Source organism: Charadrius vociferus, unplaced genomic scaffold (assembly GCF_000708025.1).
Source record: "Charadrius vociferus isolate BGI_N301 unplaced genomic scaffold, ASM70802v2 scaffold1591, whole genome shotgun sequence".
NCBI classification, from domain to species: domain Eukaryota; kingdom Metazoa; phylum Chordata; class Aves; order Charadriiformes; family Charadriidae; genus Charadrius; species Charadrius vociferus.
The window spans coordinates 149,307-169,970 of record NW_009646738.1 but is presented as its reverse complement, the minus strand read 5'-3'; the positions used below and the strand labels follow the sequence as shown (position 1 = coordinate 169,970).

The 20,664-nt window shown below is 42.2% G+C and overlaps 2 protein-coding genes across 2 annotated transcripts in view; both read left to right on the top strand.

Annotated features, from left to right (window-relative positions):
* The window catches only part of LOC104291282 (aminopeptidase Q), a 32,940-nt gene extending 26,835 nt beyond the window's left edge, over nt 1-6,105 (top strand). The window contains exons 17-20 of the mRNA XM_009890495.1: nt 738-908; nt 3,013-3,153; nt 4,401-4,476; nt 5,959-6,105. Coding sequence (XP_009888797.1) covers nt 738-908; nt 3,013-3,153; nt 4,401-4,476; nt 5,959-6,105 — 535 coding nt within the window. The remainder of the gene's footprint in view (nt 1-737; nt 909-3,012; nt 3,154-4,400; nt 4,477-5,958) is intronic.
* A 12,015-nt stretch (nt 6,106-18,120) lies between these two features.
* Nucleotides 18,121-20,405, top strand: ARL14EPL (ADP-ribosylation factor-like 14 effector protein-like). The gene is made up of 3 exons (XM_009890462.1): nt 18,121-18,231; nt 19,671-19,816; nt 20,183-20,405. The coding sequence occupies exons 1-3, from the start codon at nt 18,121-18,123 to the stop codon at nt 20,403-20,405; spliced, it is 480 nt and encodes a 159-aa protein (XP_009888764.1).
* Nucleotides 20,406-20,664: the final 259 nt, after the last annotated feature.

The window sequence follows — 20,664 nt, the reverse complement described above, 5'->3', positions numbered from 1 at the left end:
TTGGGAAGTTCAGCATTTCATTTATAGAAATGGGACCCAGTATCCTACAGAGAATTAGTCCAAAATACCATTAATTTAAAATGTTTTCAGATAGTCTGAAGAGTAGAATACATTGCTATCACTAGAAAGGACTGAAAATGTCTTAATGTCAGGGACACATCATTGCCACAGGAGAAATTTTATGTTCAGCCTTTGCACGTGAAGTAGAATATTACACTGATAACGTTGGCATTTAGTCTCTGTTATGAAATTCATCCCCATGCTGAGGATTGTCCTCTGGAGTGGGAGTAATAGGAGGCTGCGTGTCGCATGGAGAAATGTCCCTTCTGTTTCCATTTGTGCTGTACGTGGCTCTTCGTACTGAGGGCATTCACTCAAGAAACTTTGAAAAGACTTGTCTGGGATGATGCTTATATGCAGCTGTACCCTTTTTAACGGTGTGATCCACGTCTTAGGCTGTGATTTGAAAAAGTGACATTGACACTCTATGTACACAAAATAGCTTGACCCAATGGTTTTAAAAAACGTTTCTGGTTTGACTTTAAGATGCATGCTTCTTAAATGTTTAAATCATGAATAAAGCATTAAATTTCCTGGCTTTATTTAGATTTCTATTTTATATTTCCTTTCTTGTGCATCTTTTAATTGTAAATAAACATTTGTTTTAAGTTATTCATTAACTGCTGGTTTTGACTTTACAACAATACAGTACCTTTTAACTGCATTTTGCTTTGCAGAATCCCCTTTTTAATTAGAAGAACGGTCTGCTGCTATGGTGTTGCAGTGGGAAGTGATAAAGAATGGAATTTTGCATGGGAAATGTATAATCATACCAACTCCACAAAGGAAGAAAAAGACATCCTGCTCTCTGCCATGAGCTGTGCCAAAGAGTCATGGTTACTTTACAGGTGACCTTGATCAAAGTATATCTTCCTGTATTTAGAAGTAAATCATAAGAACACAAATTCTGCACTATGCAAAGCTGATAGAGGTTAGCCTGCCCCAGAAGCATGTGTCTTAGAAACCATTGGAAGAATCTTCAGAGTTTTCTTACAGAGGAAGTATGATGAAAGGGCAATCACAACTGATCCTTCTGCTGGTATAACATCCCAGATGCTGGTAATCACTGAGAAAGGGATTTCCTGAGCTGATAACTAGTGTGTCATGTCTAACACTGGGCCTGCCTTCTGTCAGTATATCTAGTGACCTTTTTGAACTAAAATTATACCTTCAGGCTTTATAGCAGACTATGGCAACGTGGTCCATAATATAACTGCATATTGTATGAAAATATGCTTCCTTTTCCTTTGTTTTAAACCTATTTTGTGTTCTTTTTTAACTTAGAACCCATTGGCTGCTCTTACTCTCTGCACTGTAAGAAACAGTAATTATAATCTGTGTTGACATTTTTCCCTACCATTTATGATTTTATATAATTTTCCCATACTCCTTTTCTCCTTCCTGTTTTGTTTCCAAACTAAAGTGTCGTAGTCTATTTAGCCTCTGTGTGGAAGCCAAATCACCCAGGTCAAGGGCAGAAATGAAAATAGACTTACTAGCAAGCTGTTCACCTTTTGAAGTGCAGACTCACACTGAAAAGTAGTTTTTTTAAAGTTCCACCTTCATAGAATCATAGAATATCTTGAGTTGAAAGGGATCCATGAAGATCATCAAGTCTAACTCCTGACTCCATGCCAGGCAACCTAAAAGTTAAGCGATATATCTAAGAGTGTTGTCCAAATGCTTCCTGAACACAGTTTGGAATAATCTATTTATTATCACTCACTGGCATCCATATAAAATCTTTCATCTTTATCAGTAAAAAGATGTTGAAGCTGAATTCTCTAATCTGTCATGGCCACATTACCTAACAGATTTGTCAAAGGACAGAAATTTGCCAGCAATGGCCTGAAGAATGATCATCCGAGAATTAGCATAGACTCAATGGGTCTAAATCTCTGAAAGTAGCAGAGGTGTTTCTCGTGCCAGCCACCTGCCCTTGTGACTACAGTCATTTGAGAAGACAGAACAAATATGCCTGAGGGAAGGCAAGATGGGTTGTGAAGAGATGTTCAATAAGCTATGCTGATTTTCCACTTAACCTATGGTCCTTTATTGACTTTGTCATCGGCACAGGCTAGCACTGGTCCCTGACAAGCTCAGGGAGCTGTGATGAACTCCTTCCTCCTTGTGTCTTAGTAGTTGATAAGCCAATCTGTTTTTCTAAATGCCACCCTGAAAGTCTTTTAGGGTAAGGAACATTAAGCTGGGCTTTTCCTGGCCCTCAGTATATTGTTTTCCATTCTCTTAAGCATGGTGGTGGCATGCAAATGGGAGAAACACAGCTCATCTACTCTACCCATAGAGCAGCTGCCTGCAAGACCCTATGAGAAGATAACCCTTTAACAGTGCACCTTGAAAGAGGGAGCATACATTGAAGCAACAAAAAGCATAGTTAGTTACTTTTTTGAGATACTCAGGCGCTCACTGCCACCAACGTCATTGGCAGGTTGTTCCTTAAATACTTCTGAAATCATGCCTTAGCCCCCATCAAATCACCCAAGACGCCTTGTTATTGGGTCTTGTTATAGGGGACCCTATAAACAGGTCCTATTTGCATAACAGAGTGTCTCGATGCTGGCTTAGTCTCTAGGCTCCAGCTGTGTCACAGCAAATTGGGTCTCTGGAATCTGAGAAGCAGTTTGCCCTTCTGCAGGATTGTCTGGTAGGAGTGGTTGTCCTTCTGTAACACAGGTAAGAAAAGCACATATATCGACCTCATGTGCTACACCCTCATTTTACTGAGAAGTGGAGAGTCAGTGTGCAAGATTTCACCAACAGAAGGACAAAAACCAAGCTGAGCGCACAGCTCAGACTGACATCAACTTCGGTATAACTTTCCACATTCTGGCATTTGTTGAGGCAGGAATTTTCTTGACCTGGATGATATTTCCAGATCATCACTGTTAAACAGCAAGTCATAGGTAGAATTATTACCTTCTTTTTTAACAGATACTTGCAATATGGACTCAGCGATACGTTATTTTCTTCCAATTGTACTTCAATCATCATCTTATATGTGGTGACGAAGGATATTGGGCACCGTATAGCCTGGGAATTTGTTACAGAAAATTGGCCACTTTTAAGTGAAAGGTATGGTAAGCAACCAGCTTTGGGTTCCCTTTATTTCTGTGGTTCGTTGGTTTCTTCCTCCATCTTTATGTTTGCACTGTAAAATCAGGGTGCAGATTTTCCTTCCAGGTATGTTTTTTTTTGTAATGGTTGATGCACGTCCTGAAGTATTCAGAGCAGGGCTTTCAGAGGATTCCATTTGGATCAGGGCTTAATGTCAAAGACGACCTCATGTCAGACACAAAATGCTTTAAAAATTAGTATGTTCGTGACTCCTTTGGTGCTTTTAACTGTTAAATTTCCTGGAAAAACTGACTCTAGAAATGGGTTTATCCACTAGCATTTCACAAGTGTGGGTGTAAAATGCTGGAGTAAGATTGTAACCTCTTCTCCAAAGAGAGTATGGAGAGATGGGGGATTGGAGCATACAGGTTTACAAGTGCTGCATGGACCACCTACAGTATTATTCCCTGACTTGAGTCCTAACCCATCTCCAGCCTGCCTGCACAGATGCAAGTAAATTTGCAACCTGCAAGCAGGTGAGCTTGGGCTACCTGTCTTGAGCAAAACAAGTACTTTGATGTCTGTTCGAAGACTCCCTCTCTCCTTGGCAATGGTGAAAAGCAACAGAGTACATGCCTGCTGCCTTGGGTGGCAGAGGAGTCCATTGGGAGCCATTAGTGGCAGCATAACCAAGACCAGCCCTCTGGGAGCATTCAAATGTGTATCTTTATTACTAACACTAGAAAAGCCAAGTTCTAGCACATTTGTGTCACACCAGCTTGTTCCCTTACAAGGCTTTGCTGTGTTCCATACTGATGAGAAATTTGCTGGCAAACTGACCCTTCTTTTAAAACTGAAAAAATAGTGTGGGTGTTAATTTATATGCCATCATCAAGATACCAACAGAAACAGCAAGTTGTTAGAATCATTATTAGTTAGCCTTTCTAGCTCAGTTTAACTGTATGGGTTCACAAAGATTATCCATTTTAAGCAAAGAATTCATGTTACCAAAGTAGAAATACCAGATCTTACTGGCAAATGAAAATGAAGGGTAATTAGTATGCTTTACCCTGCTCAAATGTCTAAATTGAATGTTAATGATACTTCTTTAAAATGGCAAAAAGAGTACACAATTGCAAACTTCAGCTTAGTTGGTATTTCCAACATAGTAAATAATTACTAAATAGTGGGAGTATTTTCAAATAAGGTGAAACTTAATACATTTGCTAACATGCTGTTTAAGAACCTTTATCTCAATTTTACAGGTATGGGAATGAATTGTTACATGATGTATTAAAAGTCATGGGAAGATTTGTCAATACAGATGTACAGATCCAAGAGGTAAATGAGAGAAGCAGTTAGGTTTAACTTTATTGCCAGTTTGTAAATACAGGCTTTTAAATCTCTTGTTCTTTAAAGAAATCATAGAATGTATTGTATAATGTTGCTGTGTTGAGACATTGAGAAAAAGGATACTTCCTCATCTGAGAAATAAACATATGAACCTGGAGCCACAGCTCTACAGTCTGTGTGTGCAGCTGGTTGTTAAGCATGGCATGAAAGTGAGCTTTTGTGCAGGGATGGACATGGTGCTGCTCTGTGTGGTTGCAGTAAGAGGTTGCCTGTCCGTGTGCTGAACAGATGGCCTACACGTGTGTTACAGTGCTTTCCTTTTGACTGTGTGGCAGCCCAGATGAGCCCATGAACAATATTTTCTAATTGAGCTGTTGTACATCTGGAAAAAGGGGGTGGGTTTTGGGAAACCTGCTGAAGGGTGGAAATCTGTGGGAGGTGGCTGTAAGCAGTCTTATTTTATTCCCCATGATAATCCATATTGGTGCCTGTGAGAAATTAATAACTATTACTGCTCATTTCATACTCTTATCTTGTTCTTTCGCCTCCAGTCCAAATCTCCCCAGATTCTTCCCCAAAATATTATTTTTTTTTCTCAACAGCTCAGCTTTTATGCTGTCTGCATGTGATCGGCATCTCTGTGCCAGCCCTGAACTGCTAGTATCTGTCATTACACAAAAAAATTTTGCTTCCCTTTTTTGCTTTTGATTGATGCATGTGTACAGCAAGTAACTGAGAAGGGATACTTAATGCGGAGAGCAATTCAGAGAGTTAGCTCCTGAAATCAAAGAAATCTCTCTTCAATATTCATGAACTATAAGTTTTTCACCTTTTGTTCTTTAGAGACAAGTTAACTCCCTGGGATGGCAAAAGCAATAGCCCAGTGCCAGCCTTTAAGTGAACCTTCAGGTTTGGAACTGAGTCCCAATAAATATTATCAAAGCTGCCTCATTTTCTGTCTGTAGAGATCACCTTTGCCATGATGTCTACAGGAAACATACCAAAAGTTGGGCTGCTGGCATGTTAAGTTGCTGGTCATTGTGCTGACATTTATCTCATTTATTTTCCTGTTCATTTCCTGCTTCCCCCATATATTTCTTTGCTATTCTCCAGTCCTATCTTGTCTTCTGGTCATCAGACTGATAGGAAAGGCTTCTTGTTCTCTGACTGTAGAACAGGGAGCACAAGAGCACTCCTACCCAACTAGTCCTAGACACTGTGTGGTACCACCGGTACTAGTGAAGTTGGCTGCATTTGAAAGGATTTTTAGAGGGATGTCAAAAAGGCACATTGCTGATGTGCAGGGAGCTTTCCCGCCTTAGTGTAAGTCAGTAAGCTTGCCCCATCCCTTCTTCAGTCTTTGCTGTCTCCCCTTTTTCTATGCACTTCTGTCTAAAGCATCTGTCAGGTACACAGTGGCTTTCTGCAAGTGAAGTTATGTGAATTAAGCTCGTATGTTTATTTCTTCAGTTGCAGGTTTTTTATAATGCTACACTGGAAGAGGATGAGAGAGTGGCTACTACTCTGCTACTGGAGCTCACAAAATTTGAAAATATGGAAAGGAGAGAACTGCTAATCAAAGTTGCCAACTGGTTACAGAAGAATGTAGATGATTGACTTGGAAAACAGTTTCCAGTATATTTTAGAGTGTGACTCGCTAGCATTTTGGTATTCCTTTTAAGATGTAATTAAAAATAAAGCACATTTTTATGAGTCCTGTGGTTGTCCTTCCAACAGGAAGGTCAGGCTAAAATAATTCACAAAGAAAAGAAAGATTCAGCAAAAGAAATGAGAAGTACATTTTCATATTGTATCTAATTTCCTACTGGATGAGATGTTAGTAGGGATGCATTGCTAATAATAATGTAAAATATAGATACAGTCCTAAATCCTTTGTTTTTTTCTGAATATCAGGATGAAAGGCGTGGTACAAGTTTGTGGCAAAAAAACCCATGAGGAAGCTGATAAAGTTCTATATGCTGTTTTGCTTATGATTTTGTGCTGGTTTCAGCTGAGATAATTTTCTTCACAGTAGCTAGTACAGGGCAATATTTAGGATTTGTGCTGAAAACAGCGTTGATAATACAGGGATGGTTTCGTCACTGCTGAGCAGTGCTCACACAGAGTCAGCGCCTTTTCTGCTCCTCACACCGCCCCACCAGCGAGTAGCCTGGGGGTGCACAAGAAGTTGGGAGGGGACACAGCCAGGACAGCTGACCCCAACTGACCAAGGGGATATTCCATACTATATGATGTCATACTCAGCATATAAACTAGGGGGAAAGTTGGCCGTCAGGCTGCTGCTTGGGGACTGGCAATTGCAATTTATTATTATTATTTTTTTTTATTATGATGATTTGATTTTATTTTATTTCAATTATTAAACTGTTCTTATCTCAACGCACGAGTTTTCTCACTTTTAAGCTTCCAATTCTCTTCCCCTCCAACCTGCTGGAGGGGGAGTGAGTGAGTGGCTCTGGTGTCTAGTGGCTAGTTGGGGTTAAACCAAGACAGATTCGTGCTGTGATCTTGGGCAGGTCATTTAATCTGTCTGTCTCCACTTCTATGTTTGTAAATTGTGAAGAGGACAATAGTTTAGAACAGTGCCTTGAAACATAAATTTGAGAATGGCTTCAGAGCTGAAGGGACGAAAGGACTAAAGGAATCTCAAATTTGAATTGTAATAAATGAATGCCTCGCCATTCAAATTTTATTTTTCCTTAGCAGATTTGTACTTAATATGTCTACAAGCACATTTGTGATTGATGAGGAATGTGCTCTTGAAGTAACCCTCCCAGTTGTCTCTGTTTAGCATGCTTCAACCCCCAGGACAATCTTGGAGTGTGTGAACTGGATTCTTTTTGGATGAAATTTATCTCGGAGATGATGTGCTCCTGGTGTGCAACTGATAGACCGTTTTGTCCATGGCACTGGAGTGCAACTAGTCTAAACTAACCCCTCTGGGTTAGTTCACCAAGTGTTCCCATTCTACTGCAATGAGCTGATCACTGATGTAGACATAGGGTTAATCATCTTGTTTACGCAGCATTTTGGAAGTGACAGACAGAACTCATTCCATTAATAGTAGTAAACCATACTAGCTCATGGTTGAAGAAATATGGGATCCTCAGTCCATGCAATTTATTTATTTATGGGGTAATGGTATTATGACAAAATTACTGTAGTAGTGCTCAGGTTAATACAGAAAACGATGTTATGCGGGAATGCGGAAACCCAAGTTAGAGTATTGCACTATGAGGAGGCAAGGAATAAAAACCAAACTTGTTAATACAAAGAATTTTTCATTGGCACTGTCTAGATACGTTTAAGGAAAACATTGCCATGTTGGCTGCAATGAACCTCCTCCTCATGGCCGCACAGAAAAATTGTAACTATTTTGAGGCTATCTGGGGATCCCTTTGTTGTATGGGAATTGCAAGCGGGTGCAGCCAGGTTTGTGCTGGAATTGTTTGACGTCTTTAGCGTTTGATCTAGTTAAGGGTAGGGCCAGTGAAAATTGTATGCATTCTTGACAGTCTTCATCAAGCTGATTCAGGAAGCAGAGGAAGTCATCGAGGCTGTCATGAGTTAGAGGGGTTTTGTTTCAGCATTTCCTGTGACTCCCACTAGTTAATCACTGGCTCTGCATGCCTCATCAGATGGGCTAAGCAAAGCTTAGGAAAGCTGTTGTTGCAGGATTTATGACTAAACTTGCCGTAACATTTTACCCCAAAACTCAGTAGGTCCAAACTTTTTCCTTCCTTCCAACCACTCTTCCTTTCTAACCACTCTTCCTTATTATTTTTTTGTGATCTTTTTCTTCTCTCTACTGAACAAAAATCTTAATTGGAAATGCCAATATGTAAACAATTAGTAAAATGATTTAAAATAAGAAGTTATTTTCAGATCATGTCTCATGACTAATGCGTGCATCTTGGCTGACATTCTGTATTGCAGAACAGCAGCACAGTTTTCATGGCAGAGGCAAATGGTGAAGGTGCCTGAATAGGAACAGATCTGAATTGCTCTTGCTTCTGGAGTCCACACTTTTGCACTTGGTGGTGTGTAACATCGACAACCGTACAATAGCAGTTCTTGCTCCTGTTGAGTACAAGTTGAGCGCAGAGGTTTGGAGAGTGGCAACTGGGAGATGCAGCAACGGAAGGAGAGGTGCATAGGAGGAATCCAGGGCAAGCTGGGAAAGCTGCTTTGTTGCAAAGGGAGTTGGGGTGAAAGGAAGTTCGTTGAAAATAAGTATGAGTACATGGATGGGACTGCAGGAAATGAGCTTTTACAGTACTTACACAGACTGTGTAGGTGTTATGAGGCATATAATTGTGAAGACGTGTGTATGGGGCAATTTTCAGTGAGAGGAGGTCTCATTGATAGACAGGATGTATTTAGTAGGCTCTGAGAGGAAAAAAAAAAGTAGATATGATGGGAAGAGACCAGCTTTTTGTCTTAAGTCCTACCCTGTGCCTTGAGAGTACGGAAGTCAAAAAGTTACACTTGTTCTGCCTTTACAGTATGCATGCATCACAGGGCAGGAGACTTGGGAGCTGGCAAGACTGGGGAAGAGATTGTGCAGTAGAAGGAATGAGGGAGAATTAGGGCCTCAGGAAGACATTGAGTGGTTACTCATGGTTGGAAGGAAATGGTTTGGACCTACTGGGCTTAGGGGTAAAATGTTATTATGGGAAGTTTAGTCCAGAAAAGTTGGGAAGGGAGGATGAAAAGAGGTGAGAGGACATGGGGTCCCAAGAGGAGACAGGGTGAGAAAGCAAATGAGGGAAGCTATAGGAGCAAGGGAAGATCCAAGGGGAATGAGGAGAATGGTGTAAAGAGGGAGAAGTTCAGGGTCGTCTTAAATCCACTGCTTGCCCTGCTTCCTTTCCTCACAGAAACTCAACCTGAAGTATTTTGAAGGATTATAGTATATTTGAAGGTTCTTTTAGACCCTGTGTTGTTCATCTAGAACAGGGTCTTCAGGTGTGTCCCTGCCCCAGCGTTGGTCATCTGCAGTTCCTCACCAGTGCCCCTGCCCTGGAATAAGTTGCCCACAGGCCACAGTCACCTTGGAGGCATCCTTCCTCTGGCATAAATCACCTTGTCCCAAGTGTGCATCTCCAGCTGTGTCTCCTCCTGTTTGTTTCCTTTGTTTTCTCCTGCCCCCCAACTGATCGTTTTTAAATATGTTTGAGCAGTGGTGCCATGTGTTCCCCAACTGGCTGCAATTTTGGTGTGTGATGGGGTGTTTTTGTCCATTTCTGAGCTTGCTGGACACAGCTGATAGAACACGGCAGTTTCTGGCCCACCAGCAGTCCCCACTGCCTAAACCCTGAGAGTGCTGATCAATACAGTCCCGTAGTCTCTGTTGCAGCCACCATCACCACCTGCCCCACGGCAAACACTTTCCAGATTTTCTCCAAATGTCAGGGCTGGCACTAAGAAATCCTGTGTCGCTGCTTGTCCCCCTGCTGCCATGTGCTCTCCCTGCTAGTTTCTCCATCACTGAGAGCCAAGCTGTTCCCAGTAGGAAGAGAGACTTCAGAGCTGTTTCAGCCAAGGTCCAAGAACACCAGCCAACTGCTCCTCTGCACCTCCTGGCACAGCTACCCCGCCACCCCACTTTGCCCATGTCCCCTTTCCTCCCTGGCACCCTGAGGATCCTCCCAGGCAGGTGAGGAGAAAGCAGCTCGTTGTGGGGCCTGGTCAAGGTGCGAGCCCCACGCTGCTTGGCTGCAGTGATGGCACACATGCAGGAGGCAGGTGGAGCAGCCTGCTCCTTTCAGTGTTGGCACAAGATTCAGAAAGGTGAGTATGGGGTAGGGAAAAGCAGATGGGGGCTGAAGAGCCATAAATGAACAGAGATGTGGTCTCGCCACATTTCCTGTTGTGACTCACAGAGGACAAAAAGAGCTGTCACCTCTGCATCCCTTGGCCCAGAGGTGCAGGGACTCCTCTGGAGCTGGATGTAATGGATGGACTTGACTCCTTGACCAAACTGGTGGTAGTTTGGTTCAGGCTCCAAAGGCAGTAAAGGCCTAGGCCATAATCAGGCCAAGAAATTCTCTAGTTCCAAACTGTTCTCTGAAAGCTCATGCAGGAACAGTGTGACATGGTGAGCATTGATGCATAAGAGCTTGGAAACTCGAACACCGACCACGTGATTAACACAAGAATAGCAGGTGGTTCTTCCAAGTCTTATTTGTCAGGGAACAAAGGAAGTTGTAGGTACAAGGAGTTTCATGCTCACCTTTTCCATCGCATGCAATTTGACTGCAAGCCAAACACTTTGTCCCATAAATATGACAGCCCAAGTGAGCCTTCTTCGAGCTCTCCCCGCTAAGCAGCTGGTGGCATGGCGGTGGTTTTCCCTTGAGCTGGGGTGCCTCTCAGGGTTACTCCTCAAGGCTGAGAGACCCCTCACCAACTGCACATCTTTGGTAAGTGACCGATACTGTGCATAACCTTGTATTATAATACACTAAGATTTTGTATTGGTAACTTTGGATTACTGTTATATCCTCTATGCAGTAAGAAAGTGAGTGAACTTTGCCATCTGTTAAGTCTCAATTTTACAATGTCCTACTTCAATAAAACCACTGGTGCTGCTACCTCTGACAGCGGTTTTTAAAGTGGTAAAAATCTCCCCCGTGAGAGAGGAATGACGGGCTCTGTTTTTTTGGGGGCCATTGTCTGTCCTTCTTTGTGATGGGGTGTTCTCCGAGGCAAGGACCTGAGTGGTGATGGTGGGTTGACCTTGGCCAGCTGCAGGACGCCCATTCTGATGGTATCTCACTCCTCAACAGGACGTGGGGAGAAAATGAGGTGAAAAAGCTCATGGGCTGAGATAAAGACAGGGAGATAACTTACCAGTTACTATCATGGGCAAAACGGGCTTGGCTTGGGGAAATTATTTTCATTTACTGCCAGTTAAAATAGGTCTGGATAGTGAGAAACAAACCCAAAAATTAAAACACTGCTCCCCCCCGCCTCCAGGCTCATCTTCACTCCCAACTCTTCCACCTCCCCACCTAGAGCAGCCCAGCAGGAGGGAGGAATGGTGGTTAAGGTCACTCCATAACCTCTCCTTTCTGCTGCTGCTCCTTCCCCCTTATGCTGAGGTCCCTCCCACAGACCCCAGTTCCTTCAAGGAACATCCACCTGCTTTGCCATGGCCTCTCCGGGGGCTGCAGGGGAGTCCCTGCTCCAGTGCCCGCAGTGCTTCCTCCTCAGCCCGCCTCGCTGACCTTGGGGTTTGTACTGTTGTCCCTCACTTTGTGGTTGGGTTTTTTTTTTTTTTTTTCTTCCTCACTCCTCTGCTGGCCTGGCATCTTTGCCCTTTCTTCTGTAGGCTTTTCCCGAGGCACCACCAGCTTGACTGAGGGGCTCAGGCGCGTCCCACAGCTGATTGGAACCGTCACAGAGCTGCCCCCGGTCTTCGCCCGCAGAGCTCCTCACAGCCCTGGCCACCAGTGCCCAGACATAGCTGGTACAGAGCAGGAGATAACGTTTGAAGAAGGAACTTTGTTATATGCGACAGCAGGGACAGAGAGCGAGCCATGGCAAGGAAGGTGAGCGTGGGGGCAGGGGGGTGAGCAGCCCCCCATAAAGGGAAGAGGAGGAGGGGGGACATGGGGACCTCCCCTGTGAGATGCCTGGCTCCCCTTGAGGCTGTGGGGTGGTGGCATCAATCCCCACTGACGAGGCAGCCCTTCAGAAACCGGTCAAGAAAATGGTAACACCACATCTCTGGCTTTGGGCTTGGTGACAAAGGAGTGCACAGGAGGAAGCCCTTTTGCTGCCTCTCTTTTGCCTGTGTGGAAGACCGGGTGATAAGTAAGCCATGAGGTGGTCTGTCAGCAGCTGGAGTGTAGGTCAGACTTGCACGTGCCAGGCTGGTCGACAGGCAGGATTTAAAGCCTTCTCTGGAGAAAGTGTTTTGTTTTCCCATTGTGCCTCACACAAGCCTTTCACAGCCTCTTCTCCTTGGCATCTCAGCTGCTAAAATTATCTCCCTGCCTTTCACGTGCTTTCTCCCTGTCAGTTCCACTCTCCCCATGACTGCTGTTGATTTGAACATCCAGAAAGGAGAAAACAAGAGGCAGAGACACTGGATAAACCTGGCAGTTTAGAAAAAATAGGGGCAGGGGGAGGAGGAGGAAGAGGGGGAAATGAATTATAAAATGGGAGGAACACCACAAACACCTCACTCTGGGTTAACATTTTAGCAATGAAACTATAAAGCCACAAGGAATGCTTTCCCAATGGGATAAGAACATGGATTTTTAACGCTGAAAAATGCACTTTTTTCTCTTCAGCTGCCCTGTTTGTACTTGCTGCAGGCTTCTACTGAGCACACTGTGGGTCAGAGTGCACTAAGGTGTACAAGAAGCAATCAACTTGACATTGGATAATGGCCAGGAAACTTAAAAGAAATTTAACGAATCAGTTACCACTTCTCTGCTTTTCTCCCCCAGCTTTCCTCCCCAGTAGTAGGGATATTTGTATCATATCTCCTGAGGCATATTTACAGTCACATGCTCATGGTGGGAAAGACTTGTCCCTGTAGGAGCCATTAGGAGTTTCACCACCAGAATCAATCTCTCTAAATGTCACCTAAGATTTTAATCTACATGTATGTCCTCACTTACTTGTAGCCTAACACCCACTCAGTAAAAACTATTGTAAGTAGATTGCAGGCTGCATGTTATCATGTATGCCACGATAAACAAATATCATAACTCATACACAAACGATTCAGAAAAAGTTCAGATACACATGTATAAGTATTAGAAAAATGGAAGAAAAGGAGATACTAAGCATAAGGTGGTTTAATTATAAATTTTGTATTTATAGAGTTAATAATTCCTGTTTTCTCCTATATGTAGAATATGGAGAAATGAGAAAAGCAATGGCAAAAATACAGGAGAATAAAACAGGTTGTAGGTTTTTGTTTGTGGCTTGCTGTTGTATGAGTACCTTGGAGATCGTGATTTTGTTTTCCCTTGAGGGATTTCTGTTTTATTTTTCACATCAAGGAAAACAGCCTGTGGAACAAAATGCAGGTATGTCTACCAGTATTTAAATCACCTAGCTAAGGTCTGCTGCTAGAATGTTACCTCAGCTTCTGGTTTTGAAAGTGTTTGGAGGGAAAGAAAATAGTATGGTGAATAATAAATTTACTTGCCCTCAGACTGTGTTGTGAAATACCTCAGAGAATGGATGGATACATCTGATGAAGATAAAAGACACATTGGACTATTTGTCTAAGCACAACAGCAGAATTTATAAGACTTGACAGTTTTGGATGTTTGTTAGGATTTAGCTGCGTTCTATGGAAGAGTAATGAAAGCCGTAAGTGATTGCAGCGTGCTGGAAATTGGCATTTGGAGGTATCAGGAGGAGCCTGAGCTGTCTCCACTAGTGCAAAAAATAATCCTGAAAGGCAGCAAGCTGAACCATGAGTTGCATTGTCACTTTAGCTACTGAGGAGCATATTTATTTGATAACTTTAGACTGTTGGAGAAAGTGAACAGAATCCAGAACGTTTCGTCTAAAGTGGTAAAATATTCCTTTACTACATCCATGTCCTAAAAAAGTCTCCATTTCTGTAAAATGCAGTAGTTATTACAGGCTTTTGTTTACTTACCTTTAAGAAACAAAAGCTCCCATTTGCTCTGTGAACATACTACAGATGCACGTAATAAATGAGGACACTCATCCCAGTTTATATAATCTCTCTTTTTCCACTCTTTGTGCTAAGTACTATTTAAAAGCCACAATTAATGAGAGAACATGTGAGGTCCTTTAAGACAGTTACCTTGCACTGTCTTCACCCTGCTTCTCTGGGGAGCACTATTTTGATTATTTGTCTTCTGTTTTAGTCACTCTGGGGCTGATGTCATACTTCCACTATCAGAGGAATTGTGCAGCAGTAAACCTACGCTGTGCCAGCCTCTTCCTTTGCTAAGTACAATTTAAAATTCTGGAACCTCCTTTCTCTGTTGCTGTCTGCTCTGAACTGAACATACACCCTTCAGAACTGCAGGTTTTCAGAAGGTAAGTCTGGCAGATCTTTGCTGCTTATTGCATGACAACCAGAAGACACACATGATTTTATAAGTATCTCTTAGAGTCCAGCTAAAAGATTCCTTACTTCCAGATATGGCAGAAAGACTCTGGGTTTGAGAGGCAAAACTCATGAGGATTTGTTTTGTTTTACTGGAAGAGGGCAGGATTTGCTCCTCCACACTCCTGTCACAGAATGGGCCGTTGCTCTGTCACGACGTTTATCAGTTTTCTGGGAAACCAGCTGAATTACAGGAGATGAGACCTATTTCTTCATCTGGTCTGTGTTACCCAGCTGGCTTCAAGGCCATTTTCTGAACATGCATGCACATGGGCTATGAGAGAAGGCACAGACTAGTTGCTAAGTGGGCTTTCCACATCTTTACAGCTCAGTCCATGGTTGATCCTGGGGAAGATTAATTTATTCTCATTCTTAATTTGGCTGGCCCCAGATGTCCAATAGAGATTTCAAGATGCATACTTGAATGTGCCACAAACCTGACTGCTGGTTTCTGAGCCCACAGACATCTCTGCAGAACTAGGCTACGAGGAAGATGGGACGATTGCAATGGGTCAGTCTAATCCATGTGGGCATAGGGGGATTAAAGGCATAGGGACATCTTGTTTTGCCCTGGTAAAGGTGATGAACATGCTTACAGATCTCAGTCAGAAATTCTGCAACGGCATGAACAAATACAACTTGAAAATAATGTGCATTCACTCTGGCAAGCCCTGCAGAGACAGTAGCTTTAGGCTGCTGAGATCAAGAGGCCTGAAGCATCTGGAATGCCGGTCACCACATTTCATACCATCTGAATTATTCAGCAGTGCAATCTGCAAGGATCATAAAAAGGAATATTAGATTCTTGAAAGAGCAGATACAGGAAAATTTTCTCTTATGAAAACCATAAACAAATGCAGTTCCTTCCAAATCCCAACACCTTCTGAAGCTGTTCTCAGAGCAGAAACAGCTGTCTGTTGGATAAGACCAAGTCTCTTTTAATATAATACAGCCTCTGATTTTCTTTGTCGCTCAATCTGCTTTTAGGCTTGTAAACTATGCCAAGGGTCTGTGCTGAAATGGCCAGTTCTCAGCCACACTCTACAGCCACAGTGAGATGTTGAGATGTGGATGATCACCTCCAGGAATTACTTGCTGTATTCAAAAGGTGTGGGAGAACACAGGTTTTGGTGGAGGAAGACTGCAATTGATGGTTGTCCTCAGACTTGAAATTTTTGTGGAAGAGACTAGTGTTCAATGCATTGCCCCTGGATTATCATTACAGCAAGACCAAAAACAGTAGATGAAAAAACTCTGCTTCAGGACCAAGAATACTTTGGATAATTAGGTTCTAAAGACTTGACAGTGGATGTCTGAGTCTCACATTTTCCCTTGTTCCCCAATGCCCCTTCAGAACACACTGTGGAGGATAATCAGTCCCATGAGTCTCACCAGTGTCTGAATCTTGCACAGTTTCCTAGTCACAGTCTGCTTGGTTTTTGAGTATCTTTCCTGGAGACTAAAATATAGCACTTTATCTTCAAAATATATATGGAGACAGAAGTGTGCTACATTTTCTTTGCAGGATATTTTCACTGAGGTGCAAAGGCATTTGAAACGTGTTTGGAACAAGATGGTTGTTCCTTTTCTGCCTGTATTTAAAAAGTGGCTTCTGATTCGGTGTGTTTGGCTCCACTTAACTGCTAGGACCTCATTTCCAAAGGAGTCAAACATTTATATCACCACAGGATATGTGAGAATTCTGCATGCTTACCCTGGTAGCTGCTTATGGCTATTCTGCTCCTGAACCCTGTACATTATAATAAAACAGGCACAGATGGTGGTCATACATACTATAAAGTGCTTTAACAATGCCAGATGCATGGTTGGACACAAAAGGAGATGTAGGAAGCAAATCCTTATTGGGGCCCCAACCTGAGTGCAAATGAAGAGCTATGCTCACTTTCTCCGGGTGAGTGGCCTTCATTCTTGTTTTATTTGTGGGTTCCTAGCAAATTTCCAGTAGGAAAGCAGCTCCCCCCACCCCCACCCCTACAGCAAATATTAATTCCCTGGTAATAGCTTTTCCTTCCTAATCCTAAAAAGATACTAAAGTCCCAGAACTTAAACTGTTGCTGTAGAGCATCCTCTTGTGAACAGTGTCACAAGCTCAGTCATTCTTCAGGTCACTGAAGAGGAGAAACAGAAACCCTCTCTGGAACAGGCTCAAGGCTTTCTTTTCACCTCTCAAAATAGCATCCCCTCCTGTTACTACAAGGTCCCTTCCTTCTCATTGCTATTCCCACTTTGACTGTCGCCCTGCATGGAGGGCCTGCAACAGGAGGCACTAAAGGCCTGGACTCCTCTCCTGCGTCTCTCAGAGATGTGCTGGCCCTTTGGCAGTGGTGAAATTAAGATCTTCTCTGGGACCGGGTTTAGGCAACGATCCTAAAGTGCAGGGTAACCTGGCAGAGACCACTGCACTACCTTTCAGAGGCAATGGGAGAGACTGGGCAGCACCTGGGGAAGGGTTGCAGAAACTGCAAAAAAAGCTTAAATATTTCTGTTGGTGTCTGGGATTAAAGTCTGAGGCACTGGAACTGCATATATTGCATAAAAACTAAGTAGTTTCACAAGATAGGTAAGAAGTAGCGAACATCCACCCTGAACAGTTGCCACCACCATTTCTGTGTGACAGGGAAGAGGAGATGGGTGGCATTTGTTGGACAGACTCACAGAACCCATGGTCCTCACTGGGGGCTTTGTCAGCAGAATGCGTGATGCACCTTTTCTTCTATTAAACCTAACAGTTACACATGCTGTTTACACACAAACTCTTTCACAAAGCTGAGGACTGAGATTTAAAAGCCAAGAAGTTTACTTTTAGTTCATTGTTCGAAGTCTTCAGGAAGAAAATTTTGGATCTGCAGGGAATAGTCTAGTTGCTATGGTCATAGGTCTGACGTACGGTTTGGGTGTCCATGAATAGTTTCAGAGAATATGCCCAGGCCCCTCCTGCTCCCCCCACCTCGCCGCGGCCGCCCTTTTTTTGAGCGTTGCGAAAAGAACGGCAGCGAGGACAACAGTGTCACCTGCTGGTAAGCGAAATGACTGCTCCTGCGTGCTGCCGTCTTAATTTCCACTGCCCATCGCTGATTGCTTTTACGTGTTCTGTGAGAATACCGCTTCTCACCTTTACATTAAAGGTGACAATGCCATGAAGCGGTGCCAGTAACCGATACAGCGACGACAGCATTTCTTTAAATTTCTGTGTTACTTAAATACTAGAGATTTTCCGAGGTTTGCTTAACGAACAATAGAGTGGCTTTGGTGATAAAGCTTTTTTTTATGTTAGCTATATTATTTTAATACCACTTTAAAATCGAGGCTAATACTGAGGCAGATTTTGTTCTGTGTTTGCTGTTGGTTAAGAGTACATAAAAGCCTATTACGTGTATCACCTGTGCACCTTAAAACCTTCACTTAAAGTCTGTGGATCTCACACTTCTGTATAAGCCTAACACATATGTATGTATGTATTTCACAAGGGTGGCCAAATGAATGATCATACAGAAGAAAACGGCAAGAAAAGCAATTCTGCCCAGGTAACATCTACAGAAGGAAATGTCTCTCCTGCTAAAGACTGCTCAATAACACAAAAACAATTGGTATGACTTCTCCAGTACCATTTTATTATCAATATACTTACCACTGCCTTCAATTTCTTCCATAATTACAAAAAGTAAAAAGCCAGAGTCAATAGGGAAGTATCTGTAATAACAACAGTGAAATGAGTAAAGTTTGCAGTGCAGTGATACAGAGGGCTAAGAGCACTCCCGAGCTCAAATAAAATACTAAGTAGGGAAATAGAAGAGTACCCTTTGAGGAAGGACTATCTCCATAGCTTATTGTTTGTTTCCAAATTGAAATTGCATAATTTATGATCACAGATAATAAGGATGCTGAAGCATATTTTCTGAGCTGAAAATTTACCCCAGGCTCAAAAGCAGAACTGTCTGAATAACATAGGTGCATGAGACTACCCTATAGGTTTTCAGGAGGATGCAACTGAAGATGCACAGCATAAACCACCTTGTAAGTGTATTCAAGTGCATGGATATTTCTGAATCGCTGTATCAGCAGATTGGACTGAACTGCCACTGCTTTGCCCATGAGAAGCAGTGAAGGCACTCAGTTGTTTGTGAAAAATCACTGTGGACTGAAAGGAATGGCACCCCCCAGGGAAGCTGAGGGGTCACAAGTCAGCTCCATTTATCTAAGAGGAGAAGAGATAAATTTGCATGTATTTTTGTGCTTTTGCATAATGAAATACAAGTGTATGTTCAACGTCCTCAGTCATTGTTCAAAAAGAAATTGTTTGACACAATGGCCATGTTTGTTTACATTGACTTCAGACATGACTGTCAACATACATGGGCTATGTGGAATAGCAATACATAGAGCTGATGTTTTAACCTCCAAAACTATTCAGCAGTTTTAGCTAATTGGAAACATGAATTCCATAAAAAAGGCAAGGAAGTGCTCCCTCCTATTTCTCAAAAACTGCTCAGTTTAGCTTCTTTATTTTTGTCTGTGCTTTTTTCATACTCCTCTTGTGCAAATGCTTCCTTCCTGCAGTAGTTGCTCCTCCAGACACTTCTCTTGCCCCCAGATTATTTGGGCAAAGATGGGTTCTAGGCATCTGTGGGACCAGTGAAGATAAGGGCAAATCTAGTTGAGATTCTTATAATCATAGTACTTGTTTTTACATCATAGATGAATAAAAAAATACATGATTCTGCCTTCCACAAGACAACTTGCAAACTCCATGCTGCTCTACCAGAGTCATGTCTTCAGAGTCATGGATGCACATGGTTGTCTGGATGCACAATTGGTTGAAGGAATACTCAATTAACAGTTAGACAAACAAAACATTTGAAACAATGTGATCTTAATTCAGGTCAAGTTTTTCTTCATTTTCCTACCTGTGTTAAGTTGCCAAGAATATTAATTTTAATGTCATTTGAAAGCCAGTGAGGACTTTTGGCAGCTAATAAGTATTTGTTCCTATTGTACTAATTAGAAACTTTCTGTTGTTTACTTATAGCAACAACTTGAGAAACAATTAAAATACTTAGCCTTTCAAAACCCAGGACCTCAGGTAGCTGACTTCAATCCTGAAACTAGAGAACAGAAAAAGAAAGCGTACATGTCACAGATGAAACGGAAACAAGATTTTTTTTATAAACCCAAGTAAGATGTGCTAATTTATTACATATTTTACTTTTAAAAAGGACTGGTATGCTATTTACTGAATATAAATTAAATTAATAAAAGCATTAATATTTTACAGATAGATTTCTTACTACACATGAAAGCTGTGCTGGGAAAACAAGCTTTTTCTGTGTGACTTAAGAGAATTCTGATTTACTTCTTTGGCACACTTTCATTTTTAATAACAGTGGCTGTTGCAATTAGGATATAATGCCAGTATTTCATTATGCTGCGAGGTTGTTAAAGAGGAAATATTTGTTCCTGGACAGATGTTTTCCATGTTTGGTTTAGCCTTCAAACATACTGAAGCATTCTTTGAGAATCACTTTTTCTTCTCTTTCACAGAATTACAAAGAAGTATGACAAACATGGCAGGCTGCTTTGTAATAACATCGATTTATGTGACTGCCTGGAAAAGAACTGCCTGGGTTGCTTCTATCCTTGTCCCAAATGCAATTCAAACAAATGTGGACCAGAATGTCGCTGCAATAGGAAATGGGTTTATGATACAATTGAGACTGAAGCTGGCAATGTGATCAGCATGTTGCCATTTTTTGTCCCTGACTGATTCTCTTCTGATAGTTTTTGTGCCTGCGCAAAGTTCTTCTTTCCTCACATTTTATTAAAGTAAATCTCGGCTTTATGAATTGTCTCTAGTGAAGTGCCAGGCAGTCGTGTTTGTGCTTCTTTATTGCTACCTACCTAGCAGACTTTAACCTTCCCCTTGAAATAAAAGTATGTATTCCATTCTTCCTCATCCTTGTGAGCCTTACTGAGGCATCTAGTCAGTCCTTTCTAAATCCTGACTTTCTAAAACTGAAGGTGTC